The sequence below is a fragment of the Lepisma saccharinum genome, chromosome 19, assembly GCF_977018435.1.
Source record: "Lepisma saccharinum chromosome 19, izLepSacc3.1, whole genome shotgun sequence".
Taxonomy (NCBI): domain Eukaryota; kingdom Metazoa; phylum Arthropoda; class Insecta; order Zygentoma; family Lepismatidae; genus Lepisma; species Lepisma saccharinum.
In genome coordinates, this window is record NC_139247.1 from 48,652,767 (window position 1) to 48,671,504 (window position 18,738).

General features: G+C 37.5%; 1 protein-coding gene across 1 annotated transcript; it reads left to right on the forward strand.

The window, feature by feature from the left end:
- The first annotated feature begins 348 nt into the window (after positions 1-348).
- LOC146003146 (uncharacterized) lies at positions 349-14,599 on the forward strand. Its single transcript, XM_083141328.1, has 3 exons — positions 349-920; positions 11,432-11,781; positions 13,239-14,599. Exons 1-2 carry the CDS (start codon positions 413-415, stop codon positions 11,770-11,772), a joined length of 849 nt encoding a protein of 282 aa, XP_082997454.1. The 5' UTR covers positions 349-412; the 3' UTR covers positions 11,773-11,781; positions 13,239-14,599.
- The last annotated feature ends 4,139 nt before the right edge of the window (positions 14,600-18,738 follow it).

Consider the following 18,738-nt stretch of genomic DNA (forward strand, 5'->3'; position numbering starts at 1 on the left):
ACACGAATAAGACAAGATCCTCTTCTGGGTAAGCATGCTGACTCTCAATGAGGAAAAAACAAGAGCGCCTTCAGGGAGAAAGAAACATTTAGCACATCTCCTTCGACGGACTAAAGAGAACAGGAGCGTCTATGTAGCAGGAAAAAAAAGGGAGAAAAGAGTTCCAAATAGTGTGGAAGTGAAAAGTGTTCTTGTAGACGTTTTCTCCTCCGACCCGTTCTCCCTCCTTCCACCTCGCCCAAATCCGCTTTCCATCGTGATGCGTTGAACTTGTCCGTGATCCCCTCCTTCGGCACTTTTGGAATATCAAGAACCGGATTTATAAGAGCGCGACATTGTCCACCTCAGCGTTCATTCTCGATAGAGCCCACTTGGCGGACTGACAGCGTGGTTTTGATCCTAGGGTTTAGCTATGGCGCGTTGGTTAGTAGCCCCTTGCATCCTCCTGGTGGCCGTCTGCAGCACGGCCTTGCCGGCCGACGAGCCGGAAGCAAGAGGCTTCAGCAAGAACTCGATCCCGACCCACACCAGCGAGGATCTGGTCGACAAGATATACTCAGAGTGCCTCCAGAAGGATACCGTCTCCTGCATCAAGTTCAAGCTCTTCTCATACGTCGACAAGCTTCTCAGTAAGGATTCGTACAGGCTTTCAGAAAGCGTCGCCATCGTGAGGAACCCCAACGCACCCGCCGTCGGCACCCCGGACATATCCGTCGCCGAGGATGGTTCCCCGAGGAAGTTCGACGACTCGCAGATGAATACCTGGATCGCCTCCAGAGTACAGAATTTCCTCAAGTCTCACTCCATCACCATGAACCTTGGTGGAGATGACGTCATGGGTGTTGTGAACACTGTCGGCAGAGCCCTCAATGAAGCTTCCGACTACATGGGACTTGGTGAAGGCGACGAGGCCAGAAAGAGTAAGTAGTGCCTTTAAGTATCCATATATTACTCAAATACAGGGTGAGACAAAAGTTAGGTTACATGGGAAAACAAATAAGTGCATACAAACATACACAAGATTGATATGTAAAGGTTACATTTACAATTTATGTTCAATATGTGCACCATCTGCTGCATTCGACGCTCCCAGTTGCGTAAGACGTATGGGGGTGATTTCGGGGATAGTGCCAGTGATCTTTCATTTGAGGTGGTCCAGGCTCATATCACGTACACCATATAGTGTCCCCACAAGTATAAATCCATGCGTGTTAGGTCTGGCGACCGTGGTGGACATTAACAGGACATTTGCCTCACCCTGTAGAACTTACTTCGGAGACTTATCAGTGTAATGGACATTAGACTTAGAGTTTGTAGACTGAGGTTCTTCGGACGAGAATCGAACCTAGGGTATAAGAATATTGGTTCGAGTCCTCAACTTGATAGTAACTAACAACGTCTACATTCGCTAACTATAAAAATGGGACACTTAGATCCTGAAATACTAACTTTTTTACAAGAAGATATGTGTGTTGCCTAACTCTACGGCGGCATCAGAAATTTCCATTGAAAATTTACTATTGAAGTTCACTCAGAATTAGGCACCACATATAACACATGGCATTGAAGCAAGTATATCAGTATCTAGGTGTCCCAATTTTATTGCCGGTGACTGTACATTCCTGATCGCACATATTTTATTACTTGCAAGCCACATTTTCTCAAATATATGCTTACAAAGCTCGTATTGTGTAGTGAGACAAATCGGGTCTGGACTTGCAGTCTTTTAACTGAAATCTGTTTACTGTCTTCGAGATCGAACACTGGAATCCTTAATTACAAAGTGACATCTACAAGTAGAATATCGAATCCACAGAGGATGTCGTGGTTCAATGTATTAATTTTACTCTCCAATCAACGTTTGCAAAAAAAAATATCAAAGGAGTTGTTTTTCTTGTAGTTTCAAAACTTTCAATAATATAAGCATAAGATCAGAATAAAATATCCACTAAAGATCCATGTCCGTAATACATCCGTAATATTCATTAGCTCAGTGCAATGTTGAATTTTCATCACTAGTTTAGCATAAGCATAAGTATTGAAAGTTTTTTATTATTATTATTTATATCATAAGGTATTATATGTAAAATGTTTGCGGAATTATCGTTCCCTCAAAAAAAACTTTAACAATCAACAATAACTTGTACACCTGTCGACAATGCCTGATTGTAGAGAAACGTAAGATGGTAACGTCCCTTCACTATCACCGCATATAGGCCAGTCTCATAGAATAAGGAGTAAGAAAAACAGGGGAAGTTTTCGAACAGGCTATTATGGGGTTAAAATTTCCCCTTCATCCCTCTCTTATATTTGTATTTGTAGGTCTGAAGTAAAGTGGGCAATGGACTGTAGTTTTGTTGAGTAAAGTGGGCAATGGACTGTAGTTTTGTTGAGTGAATTTTCATTCAGACCACGGTTTGTGGAGACCTGAAGCTAAAAACTTCGTGACCCCAACTGATATGCACATGTGTGTGTAATATATAAATTTTAGTTGTAACTCTTAGGACAAGTATATCAAATGTTTTGTTATTATTAACCTTGTCTTAAATCAAAATATTTTTTCCCATTCTGGACCCTTTTCAAATGTTTTCTCTTCCCCGTTCAGGATCTTTTGCAAATGGAGACCCTTGGTTGAAGAACCCCCTACAGTCCCCACCTATATTCGGGCCCATATTTGTTAATACTAAGTGTCATTCAAAATTTAGTGTTAAGAAACAACAAACCTTAGCAGCTCTGCGGTAAACAATAACAACAGCAACTTTTGAATGTATAGTTGAGTACAAAATACCTTAGGCAAGCCTCCTCACCTTGGAAAATTTATGTGTTGGAAAAGAAGATTTTAAAACCGCAAATTTGTTATTCAAGACTTCAACAACTCTTCTACCCTTTCCCTGTTACAAGCACGCCCACTCCCACCTCACACACCAAGACGAATTCCAAGAAAGGATAACTGTATTCTTTTCCATTCTTCTGCCAACAGTTGATGATGGCCTTCATTCAGTTCTTTTCTTTATTACTCTTTTTACAATGTAATGCTCTCCCTTTGCAAGTCATCATTAGTTACAGGTGCATCATTCTTTGTACAGCACAATAGGTTGCTTCTTTACGATGCTACGCGAAGCATTGTTGTCCCGTAGTAATGCGGAAGATAATAGCGACAATGAGGAAACAAGAGCATGCGCAGTACTTCAGAAACAATGCCTTCGAAAGGATTCTAAATTTGAAGGAACTTCTCTTTCCTTAACTCCTTTGGCAGTAATAACTAAAAACAAAGAGTATGTTTCTCTAAGAGACTTCTCCATGTTGTTTCAATATATCATTCTATAATTTAATAATAATAATAATAATTCTAAAAACCCTTATATTTTATTTTATATTACTGAATCTTTAGATGCAATGTTGGTGTTCACTGAATATTCCCTTCCCTTTCAATGGGGCAGTGTTAATACTGTGGAGGTACATCTCAGTGGTTAGGATACCACTTTAAGCTGTGTAGGCAAAGTACCGAATAGCCTATCTCAGCATAAAGTTGACGAACTTCGAATGTGCCCGCAAGGGTTGAGTCATCTTTACAGCTGCATCTTAATCTAAATGTTCTATGTATCTAAAACCGTTCTTAGAAAAGCGTATCTACCATCTACATTATATTATACTTGATTGATTGATTTGGTTTATTTTACTTCGCTTTCCTGCCACTTTTGACTAAAGCCTGTTTGGACTCCCACACAACAATTTTCAAATTTAACTGAGAAAGTGACTCTGAAAAATCATTGATACACCCACACACTTTTGAAGCATTTGTTGGAGGTCGAGAATCGATGGAGAACTATTTGGCTTTTCTTAGAAATTGCGTGTCCCAAATCTCTTTTCACGGGATAAACCCAGAAAGAAAGGGGGGAGGATCAGATGAAGTACTTTCTGTTACTCATACTTCTGCCCGATGCCGCCGGTAAAGTGACGAAAAGGAATGGGCGATATGTCGATTTTGAGTGATATTTACTAAGCATCAAAGCGTCGATAACGTAAGGATATCGACCTCGGTATATCGATATTGGTATTACGGCATCATTATCGACATGTTAAAATGTCGATATTCCATTAATATTGAACTTCGATATCAAAAATCGATATCGCACAGCACTACCTAGCTAGTCACGAATTGCCAGCTTTTTTTTACGTCGCTTTTCTTAGTTTAATTACGAAGATGAGGATGAAAGATGAACTTATGAAACGAATGATGCGGCAAACACAATGATACATCTATTCCAAAATTACACCTCTGTATTCCTTGCTGACAACTTTGTCATGAAGGTCGACAGAAATTGTCTATCGTTCGCTGCCAGAGCTATATGTTCTCAATAACCTTAGGATTGTGTCATATAGATCCATTTCATGATAGATTAAATACTAAAAACATGAAATATTATTCAAGTCTGAAGTTTCTCCATAATTTTCCATCTGGGAGTGTAAGAGTAAATTGAGAGCCAAACTGATAATAAATTGGTTTTGTGAAAAATGTTAAGGCGTGTTGAGGAATTTGGGGTATGTGAATAGATCACTGATTGGCACGATTTGTCGCAAGCCATATTACATTTTATTTGCGTTAAATATAATGCCTAAAAATGAAAGTTAAAAAAAGGTAAAGTGCTCCCCTGTGCATAGCACCATGCCATGAAGGCATATAGGGGGTGTGGGGCTAACACCCCACACTTTCTTGATCCGGTCGTGAGTGAGGGTGATGTGATCAGCATCAATGAAAGTAGAGATTTCATGTATATAAGACGAACCAAATAAATATCCATTGTGGGCTGGATGTGACCCGCGGACCGCAGTTTAAGCGGCCCTGTCCAAGACAAATTTCCAAGCTTCTCAACTGTTAATCAGGGCGTTTGAAAGCGACCACGTGCCGTTTAATAAGAGGCTTTCAAGCTACCGTCTTACGTGCATTCATCACTGTTATTCTGCTCTTGTAACACCACGTTTTGCCATTAAACTCAGAAGAAAGATTTTTGCCCTCATTTACTCGTCTTAATAACAGACCATAAAGGATCTTTCTTCTGCAAGCTGGACAGCTCTTATAGCATCCCACCAAGCGAGGCTGATTGATTCGCACGTGCTAGAAAGAGCGTTTCACCATGAAGGCAAAACAAGCTGCTGTTGGTAATTAAAGACCATTGCAATGGTCTTTCTGAGACAGTCCCGTTCTTGCTAAATAAATGTTTTACCAACTGAGAAGTGCCATAGAATTACACTGCACATATGGATTTGACTATCGTGAGATAGAATTTCTGTTCGTAAGTATGAAGTGTTGTTTTTAAGTCACTTAGTACTTAAATTCACCGACAAGCTTAGAGACTGAACCTACAGTTTAAAGTGGAATCCAAACCGGGTATCGAACCAAGGACCACTTGATTACAAGGCAACGAAGTTACCACTACGCCATCGATGAGGCCCAGAATTTCTGTTCTGCTTTATATAACCAGTTTAAACTAACACTGTAGCTTACAGAGCAGCTGCTTTAAGCAATGAACTGCAAGAATACAATGTTAAATCAAACGAAGAGTAGTATTTCAAATCTCAGAGCTCAGATAATGTAAACAAAACTTCTGTTGTTAAAACGGAATAGAGGGATCTAACACTAACATTAAGGCATCGATATTAGAGTTACTATGGACTATTCAATATTTTTATTGGATAATTTGATTTGATTTTCGTTATTTAGCATCGCTTTTCTGCCACTCTTGGCCAATCGCGACGATGAGGAGTGAGGATATGATGAAATTGATGAGGCGACACTTACAAAGGCCTGGATTCGAACCGGGATCCCTGGCGTTGTGGCGCGTTGTGCTAACCACTCCGCCACAGAGGCCGCCTTGATTGAATAAAAAGGTAAAGTGCTCCCCTGTGCTTAGCACCACGTCATTAAGGCGTATTGGGGGTGTGGGGGTAACAATAATATTGACTATTATTATTGATTGAGTGAATTAACATTTTTGGATGTGTCGGCACCTTAGGCTATTTTGCACTCTTCAATGTATTCGGGGAAATATCCCCTTATCTAAAACTTAAACAAGGGGTCTAAAAAGCACCTTGTGAATAGCTGAAAGCGCAAGGTTGTAAAGGCACCTGCACAGGACAAACACAACACATTAAAAAGAATCCTCACAGACAGCGGAAGAGACCAGCTATTCGCAAAAAGTTAAAAACATTTGATAAAACACTGTTGTCATTTCCCAACAATTGGTTGATTTGGTGTTTTTAAAAAGTCCACTTTATGCACAGTAAGGCTAATTGGGACTAGACCTACAGTTTAAAATGGGATCCGAAATACTATGTGCCTCCGTCGGGTATAGAACCCGGAACCCCTTGATTACAAGGCGACGACGCAACAACTGCGCCATCTCCCAACAAGGATGACAAACAAACAAAAAGTTTGAAAGAAAAATCGACATAATTATTATTGAATAATACTATTGATCATTCAATTGATTATTATTAGTGTTACTGTTATTATCAACACTAAGTCTGAAGACCTGCCACACTTTAATTAAGCTATTCTACTGCGCTACAGTAAATTTTTATTATTGTAGTGACAGAGTATGGGATAATTTTCCTGTTGCCAAAAGTGTAATATATACAATTTTATTTTTTGCTTACAAAATATTATTATATGCAAAGCAGTAAAATTTAGCAGGGATCAATACTACTTAGTGTTTGAGTGTTAACTTGAACAGCCTTGTACCCTAACCTATTTAAAAACTTTGAAGTCCCATGTGCCAATATTGTAGATTATATCGAACTGGATCATCTTTTGGCTTGCGCACAGGCGAGATGACCAATCAGAACGTGCACCAAGATAACGGTAAATAATAGAGTCATTAATACCAAGACGCAATCCTGTATGATCAAGTTAAGCAGGCAGTCCTGTTATGCGAATTGGCGGTCAGTAGCAAAGGGTTAGGTTTTTTTCCCTCTCTACCTGTTATTGTATTCAAGCTTTTTTTCCCCCTTTCCCTACGTGTCGATTCATCAAAATTGATGTTTGATCTTAATACCTCAGTTCCACTAACATTTCTTTCGGTCACTGGGTCACTTGTAAAAACAAGGTCACGTTAGACATCTGCTCGCTGACGTAAAGGTTTACCGAGAAGACGTGGAGAAACGAAGAAGGAAATTAAATTATAACAAGAGGGGGGGGGGAAAACTATAGCAGTGGGAGGGGGAGGTACAGTTACAGGTTTCCTTGTATTACAACTGTCAGGAGAGGAATGTTCATGAAAGAACTCTTTAAACCGGTTTGTTGACCCAGTCCTCCACAAGGAGTGGTTCTGTAGTCCTACTGACCATCTCCCCAAAGTATTTCTCTCCTCCTACTCCTGTTTTGGTTTTAAGGAAGGAGAGCAGTGTCCAAAATCAAGAACTGGTCACCCTTCTCCACCCAAAGGCGTGCCAGGTCCGGAATGCCAGAGTTATGGCTTTCAACGTGTTGAATATTTATCAAGTTGTGTTTGCCTTTCGAGTGTCCTGGTTGACTTTCTTTTCTCGAACCCGAAAGAACACGATCCCGTCCAGATGTTTATCAGCGATTATATTTGGATCATTCATATGATAGGCTGCAACAGTGAGGCCCAGGCCTCAAAAAACTAGCCAACGAATCAGCAAATAAATGTACCGGCACTCCTTCCTGTTGCGGCAGGCGCTGAATTGGAACAATCAGAAAAGTTCCACTGCAAAGTACTAAGTTCAGAGTTATGAAAAAGCACGAGAGAGAGAGCGATAGGAAGGGGAGTTCACGGGTGAAAAAAGTGTTCTCTCTTTCTATACTTTAGGATAGGACAGAATCGGATCAACCCTTCGTGAAATCCAGAACAACAAATTCGATGTCTCTCTTTGCATCAGTACCATTGGGCTTTACTGTGTAATAGTGGTATGCTTCATGGGTACTGATTAGAACATTGTACTATTCATAATGTATTGCTTGTAGCTTTGGCAGAGAATTTTGTCTTAATATTCATGAAGTTTGCTATCAGTGTCGACGATTAGGATGGGCAATGCCCCCCCTTCTTTTGCTAGTTTTTGTCCCTGCTAAGCTTTGTCTACCAAGAGAAAGTAAACTGTCCTTGCCCCGGAGTTTTAGCACGTAATCGCTGCTATTGTTTGCTCCATATATCCCAATCCAGAGAATGAATAGGCACAGTGTTAACGTACTGGTGTTTCAAACAACGAAAATATAATATCGCGACATTCCTAGCCGCAGATAATAGTCGACCCTTGCTGCCATATCTATCTACAGACCCAAGAATGAGTATTGCAATAATCTAAGATCAATAAGTAAAACATGTTGAAGGCTAAAACAGAATTACGAAATGATAATAGAATTTTCTAAAATAGTGTTTCTTCTCATTTCCGATGTGCCACTGGTGCCGTGTTCATTATATTTAATTACAAAATAGCTATGTTCAATATAAACTTATTATTTTACTTATAAAAGTGACAATTTTTAATCATATCTAATAACATAATTCTGTTTTGTTTACCTTTCATTGAATTTTGGTTCTGTAACGAATATACATCGTTTCACACAAAATATTTCCACATCATGATTCCATCCTATAATTAAACAAATAGTGCAGATTAACTATTTCATTGAAATATTTTAACACAATTTTCTGTAAGTGTGCCTTTTTAAGGATATGATTTCAATAGTTTGGATATTTTGAATTATGTCAAAACAGTCAAAAGTCAGGAAACATCTGATTAGATGATTGATTGGAAGCACAGTCCTATAAATTCGTAATAAATCACACACGATCAATTATTTTTATCTGGCGGGTGCCCGAGTTGCTGGGTCTGATCTTATTAGAAGCGTAGCATTACGACTACAAAAAGGGGGCAGGAAGTGACCTTCACATACTTTAAGGCACACAGCAATCAAATCAAATCCCGAAATTAGTAAAAATTTCCACAAAACAAGCTAGAACACCTCACACAGACTTGCTCCCGCGAGTAAAATTAAAAATACAACAATAAGTGTGAACCTGAAGTAAAAAAAAAACACCTACAAGCGATACGCGCAAATCGGCAGGAAACAACCTTGATATCGGTCAGTAATAATGCTCATTGACAATGCGCACGGGTCATGTACTCGTGAATCAACATTTGGCACAGCTTCAAGCTGTATCTACTGGCCCCGTCTAGTTCATTGTACTACGTGACGTCAAATCAACGAAGTAGGCTACTCGACGTTGCACTTTGTAACCAACTAAACACACGGGTGCAAAGAGAGTCAAAAAGTGCAGCGAAGTTACTTCCTGTCAATGCGGAGAACCCAACCAAACAATATGCATCTGTTTCTTCAATGTGTAAGGACCTGTTTTGAGGCTAGTAATACCAAGTTACATTGACTTCTGATGTGAAACTTCTTTCAAACTGGTACAATGTAGCTTAATATTTATTGCACTGCAGATCAACTTTGATTCCAGAATAACATTTTAGTGAAAACTAGCGTTATGTGTTTCTGATCACAAATCAACGGAATAACTTATCTCACATGACTAGCCTCTGCGCACATAAGTTGATTACATTGGATAAAGAAAATTCGCATAAAATAAAGGAACTTCAGATATCAAAGTTTCGACATCGATTTTTTACTTAATATCTCTCGACAGACAGACAGACAGACGGACGGACACACTGATCAAGATACAGTATTATGTATAGTAAACCTTTCAGTGTGACAAGTTTTATGCTTACATCTCAAGTAGTTTGTGAGTAATCGTACGGGATTCACATCCAAGACGATAAAAATTAATTTGATCCACTGCTTCGGTGTGATAGGACCTGTTTTGAGGCTACTTATACAAAGTCGCCAGCTTCTCAAACTTCTATCAAATTGATGCGATGTGTAACCTAATGCTTATTGCACTGCAGATCAACTTTAATTCAAGAATAACATGTTAGTAAGAACGAGCGTTATGTGTTTCTGATAATTGTAAACAATGAATGGAATAAATGAAAATTTTATTGCTTTCAGTCTCATCAGAGTTCGTGTAGTACATAAAAATCGAGAAAGTTAAGTACGTAAAAGCACACTTACCTTTTCACGCAAGGAAGCAATACCATTGAAGTCATTCTACGAGATGCTTGTCTTTCGGTAGGTTCAGCAACACAGTTTATTTTTCAACACGGAACTTCTTGATTATAACACATTGAATGTGATACTGATACCGAACACACCACACAAATTACACAATTTAATGGAATTATTTTAGATACACAAACACAAATAATTGTGAATTGAAGTCAAAGTGCATTTCCTTGGTTCAAAATTTGTGCACTCTACGATTGGTTTTATTAATCTCTCAGCAGTGGTGTCAGCACGTACGAGAAACACGCTGCTAAGTTATCACTCAAATATACCTGAAATGGGCTCTTCACTCGAAATTTTTCACTAGTGGCGCCACTTGAAGTTGTCTCCGAAGTAATGTACTTTTTAATTTAGTTGTCAATTTTTTGTGTTAGAATGTGAAGTAGATGTTATTTATAACGAAAAGATAACATGATCTAAATCGATAACCACAATGCATTCTTCCGTTCTTTCCTCTCTATCTCTCTCTCTCTCTCTTTCGTCGTTTCCAATGCTCCTTTTTCTTTCTAGTGCCAGAATTCCTTTCTCTCTCTGGTTTTACTCTGAACTTTTACGTGAAGTACGGAAGTTATGCCTTGTTTTTAATTTTCGAAACATGTAAAAGCTTTGGGGATATAATTCTCTCCTTTCTAAACGCAGTTATGCTTGCCCCTCTAGCTGCAACACAACTGATATGACCTGATATTACACTAGTATTTTTTAATATTATGCACTGAATTCCCATTTGTAAATTATAACAAATTACATACAAGCAATTATAACAAACAATATTGTTCTAAATTTATATTTATAACTATGTACAGTCAGGGACACTTCTGGGTTGTAATGGTTCCATTGACAGTCAGTGGGGGTTAGAAGTGTTCTTGTCTGTACCATATCTCATACAAAGCAGTCTCTTTGTTCATTATTATTATATTATATATGTTGCAGTTAAATGCGTATACGTCCATCTTTCACTATATAGGGCTTGCATATTTGAAGGCATGCTATATTAAATTGCTATGATTCGAAAAGTGTTACTGAAATCCCCCCTCTGGAGTTTTCGAAAAGTCACCTTTCTGTTTTACTCTGCATTTTGTAGGTTTGTTTGTATAATTTATGAACATATTATTGATCCCGTCTGGTAAGCAACTTGTATTGAGTTTCATGTTACATTCTAAGTAAATAAATGAGGTACAAAACTAAAGATACTCTTAACCATATGCATGTCATAATGATTTTCCTTGTATGCTAGTACTATATTAGTTTCTCAAAACTTATGATTATTCTTTTTTTCACTTCTAGAGGAAACAAAAATGTTGCTACCACTTTTGATCGGGTTGAAACTGAAGGCTGCCACTTTGATCCCAATTGCCTTGGGTAAATTGGCTCTGCTGGCCGGCAAAGCCCTCCTCATTGCCAAGATCGCTCTTCTCCTGTCCGCAATCATCGGCCTGAAGAAACTCTTCAGCCACCAGAAGGCAGTCACCTACGAAATAGTCAGCCACCCACACTATTCACATGAAAGTTACGGCCATGGTGGAAGCGCATATGGAAGAAGCTTTGTGGAGACGCAGCCCCAACCAGCAAACTGGGATCCACAACAGCTGGTGTACAGAGGCCAACAGCAACAGCAGAACCCTTAAATGTTTTCTGTAAGTTGGAGTCGAGGTATTTCCTCAATGTTAATCATTTGATTTTCTTCCTACAGTATCTTGTGTATGCGATAAACCCTTCCACATTCATGTTCTCTCTCTCTCTCTCTCTCTCTCTGTCTGTCTGTGTGTGTGGGTGTGTGTGTGTGTGTGTGTGTGTGTGGGTGTGTGATGGTGTGTGTGTGTGTGTGTGTGTGTGTGTGTGTGTGTGTGTGTGTGTGCATGTGTTTGTCCGAGGGACTTCATAACCCCTCAAATACCTCAAGGATTCAGAGTTACATTTGCCCACCCTCATTGTCCACTATGTTAACAATTTTATTTTAATATATAATGTTAGTAAATGTTTCTAAAGTATCTATTCACCTAATAGATAATATCTATGAGATTACAGTTCCAAATTTACAAAGGGGAGACGCGGTTTTATTTCAAAATCAGAAATAAAGCTGATGTTCTTTCAGAACATACGTACGCGTATATTTATAGTATATTGTAATGTTGCTCTTAGTTTTATAGTTTTTATAGGGTAATATTTTTGAAAGGGGAGTAAGAAAGATCCTCTCCCCTACTCTATACTTCAAAGTGTTGGATCCTCAGATGCTGCCTCTTGCATTGGGATGGGGGGATTTATCATATTTCTCTTCATTAGTTTAGTAAACGCCTAAACCTTCTCTTCACCTAGTGCTCTAATAATAATTACTAAATATCCTGCATGCAGACGTAAATGATAAGTCTTTTGGTAAAACGTACACCAACTTCGACTGAAAACAAATTTGATTTTAGAGGAAATTTGTCTGACGTAACTTGGAGGACCTCACAAATTTGCACAGAACAACAAGGTGCCTTTTTTTTCAACTAAGGCTTTCTCACATGAATTCGATATAAATTAATGCGGAATGTGAGAAATTATTTGCATGAAAATGTTATAACTGAAATACCCTCAATCTTCAGAATCTGTAGAATGAATCTTCAAGTGGCACCATGCATTCGTGTTCGTTGAATATTCTGGGTGGGCCTACCTGTATAATTTCACCTTTGTTCCCGTGTGTTCTGTTGCAATATCTGAGGTCACAAATGAAATGTTTACTGTTAGGAAACAAATACACAGAAACGCCATATGGTAGCAGGAAATTAAACTAGGAACTTCTAAATGAATGAACTATGAAACACCTTATTACACATGTGCTGTACCACATGGAACCTATTCAGTTAGGCTTCGAGAAAGTGATTATCCTGACGTGATCCTGACAGCCAGGGAACCTAGGTTGAAGTCGTGAGTAAGGTGTAAATGTATCTCGATGTTTTTGCTCCTCTATCTGAACAATTCATCCTTATAAATACACATATTATACATCATTGCGTTTCATACAAGACACCCGTTTGATAACATTCTCTTTCGACACAATAACTTGTAAGATAAATTTTTATGAAAACTAATACTATATTTTTTCATATTGCAGGATCCGACAGGAAAATCTGTAATTTATTCAAGCTGCCAAAATAATACTGAAAACCCAAAGAAGAAATCTTCCGCATCAGTGAAATAGTACAGTGGTGACAAGATCTTTTCGAAGTACAAACATTCCTTATTGTAATTAATATTCATTCAGTCTTTCAGGTGATATATTTATTATGAAATACATTATTTATTACAAGGTTACTTTTTGATATTTTTAATGTTATATGTTGGAATTTATTATTTGTTATTTAAAAAATGCGTTTTTCAAAGGTTAGTGAATGATTGGAGTAAATAGCATTTTGAATCTCAAACGTGTAATCATATCATATCATGTTTGATTCAGGTATATGACTTCCGTATTACTGACTTGATAAAAGACAATTGTTTTGTTGTCTACATGTGACGTAGATATTGACAGTATGACGTACAACTTGACGAATAACCACAAATACCAGAGGCATTCTGGTCTCAATATGTCGTGAATATATAGACTAATAGTTTGTGTGTGTCTAATTCTATTTTAAAGCTTCTAGAAACGTGCAACTTGACACAGGATCTATTGATTACTTATCATTTTAATAAACACAATTATCTTTTCAAAGCATTTCACCCTTTCTTTGTCAGGTCTCCAATAACATTGTAACAACATATAAAGAAAATGTTCACTACAACACCATTGAGTTAGGTTGTCGACATGTTTATAATGTAACAACTGAAAGCTTGATACTTACATTAAAAAAAAAAAACATGTACCGAAAAGTTCCTCTTGCACTTGTTATTGTGCTTGTAAATCAGTATGCAGTATCAGTATCAGGTAAGCAGTATATAGTTAAAAGAATTATATTGTTTTCACTATCATATTTTTTCTTAAAGAGTTCGAGTATTTGCACTATAACGTGACATACAGTTGTATCCCGTGCCATTTACTGACGAAAAAGACTGACTAACATTAACATGACAAAGACATCAATAACTGAAAGATTTTCAAGTGTGCTAATTTGCAGTGTATATAAAGTGATATGTGTTCTTGTGTTTCTGTGTGTGTGCGTACGATTAATTTAAAGACATAAACAATAATTTTGATAACATAACTCATGCAACAAGAAACTTGAACAAAAATGTGAAGACATTCTCGACTACCTTAGTCTTGACATCTGTAATTATGTTATTTTGAAACATAAAAATAAACATGTCAACTGGTAAGAAATTATATTTACAGCATTTTTGTAGCAGCATGATTTTTAACACTGTGATCGACAATAATATGACATTATGTGACAATGTACAACAAATACGTATATTAACTCATTTTGTTGTTTGTATAGTACTGCTAGTTTTCAAAATAAACGTTTTGATATTGTATTATTTATTTTTTCTTTTAATATTGTACATTCTTATTGTTAATCCTTACACACACACAAGACAAGTCCAACTTCTTCACAGGTCAATATCGAAAAGGAAGATACGCTGATTACAATTAATGTTCTTGTAATGGAGTATGCTGCAATTTGTACATAATACACGACAATGAATAAGGTAAAGTGTGATTGAAGTAACAGTTTATTACACCAATGGCCGGTTTTTCAATGTTTGGTTAACTTTTTAGATAGCCAATTATCAGTTAAGTTTACTTCCAGTCTTAACCAGCATCCAGTTTTTCAATGTGAACATGAGAAAAGGTTAGCTGACTATAGATTGGGTAGGTAACAATGGTGAGTTGGCAATGCTGGGTAAAGAAATTCGATCACTCTGCCATCTAGATGTCTTAATTGAAATGATATCAAATTACACTCTGTGTGAAAAGGTAAATACAAAAACTCAAGCACACATAATGTGTGTTGCTACAAAGAAAGGGGATTCTAAAACAGATTGATTTCACAATACGCAAAAAGGTATTAAGCAGCATAATGCATAACCATTTATGCTATCTTACAGAACAAAAGATTTATTGAATTGTTATTTTAAATCCACTTTATGCACAGAAAGGCTAATCGGGACTGGACCTACAGTTTAAAGTGTGATCCGAACCACCATGTGCCTCCACCGAGAATCTAACCCGGGACCCCATGATAACAGGAGAACGTAATATCTAAGAGAAAGTATACGTATATAATTTCTCTGAGGTAACATATTTTAACTGAGCATTCATTCTTTGTACAGCCAACTTCTACATAGTATTTCTACATTTACGATGATACGAAGTAAGAACTTTTAATACACATTTTGGATCGCGTAAAAAGAAATATAGAATAAATGTTAAATTCGTGGTAAACAAACAATATAAAGCATGACTCGATCTCATGGAACGTGCACTCCAAGCTTCCACCTACAGCCATTAAACCAATTTGCCATTTACATGACTTGCTAAAGATAGAATAGATGTCTCCCCCCCACTTCATAAAACCAAGTCTAGGGCCCATTGACCTTTGTTTTACTTGTTACTGCAAACAAATCAGTTGAACTCTAACTAGCAAAACAAGTTTAATTTTACACCATTTTTTTAATTGAATTATTTCTATAGCGTCTCAGAATATAATATATTGTATTGTATTTATCTGTCTAGAACCGAAAATTCCTGACCCATAACCGTACTACCCTCTATTTCGACAATTATAAATTAATCTAATAGAGATCTCACATTATTACAAGTGACATAATATTATACCGTGGAAAATTTTCGATTCGACTTGCAAACAGTTTGCGCATTCAATTGTCGTCGGCTTGATGTGGCGCCCTATAACTTCTGGACGAAGAAGGTTCAGAAATGTTGCTTGTGACACTAGAGGTTAAGGTCCCATGGTATCCAGAGCAATGGCGTGCCCAAGGAAGGGTTGGTGGTGATCATAACCTCTCCTTTAGCCAAATATTCCTAAAAAAAATGACAAAGGCATGAAAAAAATGAGGGATGACTACTAAAAAAGTGCACCCCTCCCCTCCCTTCGGTACCACTCTCGTCCAGACTGTCTCCAAAATTGAATTGAATAGAATTTATTTTCATTATTTTACTTCGTCTTTTGTGCCAATTTTGTCTAATTTGCGAAGATGTGGATGAGTGATGACATGATGAAATTGATGGACACTCACAAACATCCATGGCCAGGGCGGGATTCGAACCCGGGACCCTTGGCGTCGCGGTGACTCCAAGGTGAAACCAAAGAATGGTTGAGGATATCGACGCCCTCCGCATATGTCACTATCCCTTTGGCTGCGTGAGAGAGGCGTCTGGGGAAGAAGCAGCATTATGATGGAATGTAGACAACCCGCAACACTTGAAACATCATATTTCCCTATTTTTGTCTGTGGTTTTTGGCTCTGCTGCTTAGTTTCTTTAGATGAACGGTACCAAAAGACTTTCCTTACTCATTGTGACACACAAAGTACTAGATATGGTGATCCTAGGGCCCCGAAGAACGTGACACAAAACCCACGGATTTTTTTTTTTTTTTTTTTTGCTATTTCCGGTTATTTTCCGTATTGGGTCAATGAACTTAGCAACCCTAAACCAGTAATTCAATACAGTTAAACAAATATCGTAATTAGAAATACGAATGTTGAAAATTTTTCACGATTCTGAAATTGAAAATAGGAAAACTTATGTACTCTTCGCAACACCTTATTTGTCCGCCCTGAAAAAGATCCAAAGTCCTGAATTCGTAAATTTGGCAACGTAGCACTTCAGAGCCAACAAGTAGTATCCAACTTAGCAACAGTTTTTTTTCTTTCTAAATGAAAACACTCTTGTGAATTTTTTCATTCTTTCACATTCCATCATGTTAGAAACCCTAAACCAGCAATACAATACGCAATTAAACAAAAATCATAAATTGGATTCTTCGTTTCGAAATAGAAAATAGAGGAATTTTTGTGCTGTTTGAAACACTGAACTGGTTTTCCTCCACCTGGAGAGAATTGGCATCACATTTGAATGGAATGAAGCAAATTTCTCTCGATTTAGGCGAAATTACAGTAAAGATACCTTGCGCAATACCGGACGATTCTTCAAAGTGCGTCTTTTCCTTGATCTGTGGCGAAAATGGTTCGGAACTCGACACAATGTTCTTTCAACTGAGATCAACTAGTTTGACAGCTTCACGTTAGTAATCTCCTGGAGCAGTTCGTTAGACGGTTGTCTTGTTATACATTTTCGTGAAGAATGAAACGTCGTAGGTTCAAATCCCACCCTCTTCTTTTTTTAGTATTGTTACTTACCGAGTACGAAGTGTTGTAATAATGTAATATAAGATTATATTAAATCACCGTAAATATTTATGCGATGCATACCTCCAGTGATGTTTCTGCTCATCTTCTTGATTTTTCAGTGATTGGCAGGATTTTTGCCAAGACCTTTATTTTCATTCAGCTGTCAAAAGTTATGTTAACACACATTAAGAATTTATACGTTTTAAATATAAGTTCTTATACAGGATGTTGTAATCAAGGTGTCCCGGGTTTGATATCAGGTGGAGGCTAATTGCACAGTGGTTCGGATTCCTGTTTAAACTGTAGGTCTAGTCCCGATTAGCCTATATGTGCATAAAGTAGACTTAAAACAACAATACACACACACACATATGTTCTTTGCTTGTGCTCTTCACTGCGGACCTAAAATATACGTCGGATTTTCCATGATACAACTACAAATTTTATGCTATATTCAACGTTTGAAACTACCCACCTCAGACTTTACATTGCATGTTTCTACACATTCCAAGTTACCTTCTTCTCACTACGATTTAAATGTTCTTCCGGAAATGTTGGACCTTAATTGCATAAATATAAATATAAATATAATATAATATATTATATAATATAATATATTATATAAATATAAACGGAAATTTCCAAGAAAAGTAGATAAGCATTCTCGTCCAAAGCCGTTTACTTTCCGAAAAAGTTTTTGCAAAGAGAAAGGTTTGAACCTACGACCTACCATTGCGCAAGCGAACACGATCCCCCTACACCACACCGCTAACATTATTTTAAGCACTCGGTCCGAGAGATGAAAACACATTTCTGTAGAGGTGTAGTGTATTGTGGAGTGGAAAGTTTTAGGGAATGTTTGCTGATCCATTAGGATAGCTGAGGAATGCTTGTATCATTAAAAATTATGACTAGGACTCGGAAGTTGATGACCTAAAAAAATGTCAAAAGATGGCCTATAGAATGGCCTAAAAATGGTATAAAAATGACTCAAAAATAATTTTCGCTCTGAAAGTAAAAGCTTAATTTTTTCATAAATTACAAGAGTAGTTGAATAAGTCGATAAAGCCAATTGTTTGGTGGTTGAAGCTACTGAAGCAAAAGGAGAACAGGAATTAACTGGTAATGTAGGTTTATGTAACCTTGAAGCAAAAATAAACAAAAATACACCACAAGGATTTTCTGTATAAATCATTCATCTCCTTTCAGAACGGGCTTTCTACGACACTGTAGTGGGCCAGCATCCGAAAATACAGTTCAGATTGCATACACCAAAGTATAATTTAATTTAATATTGTGAC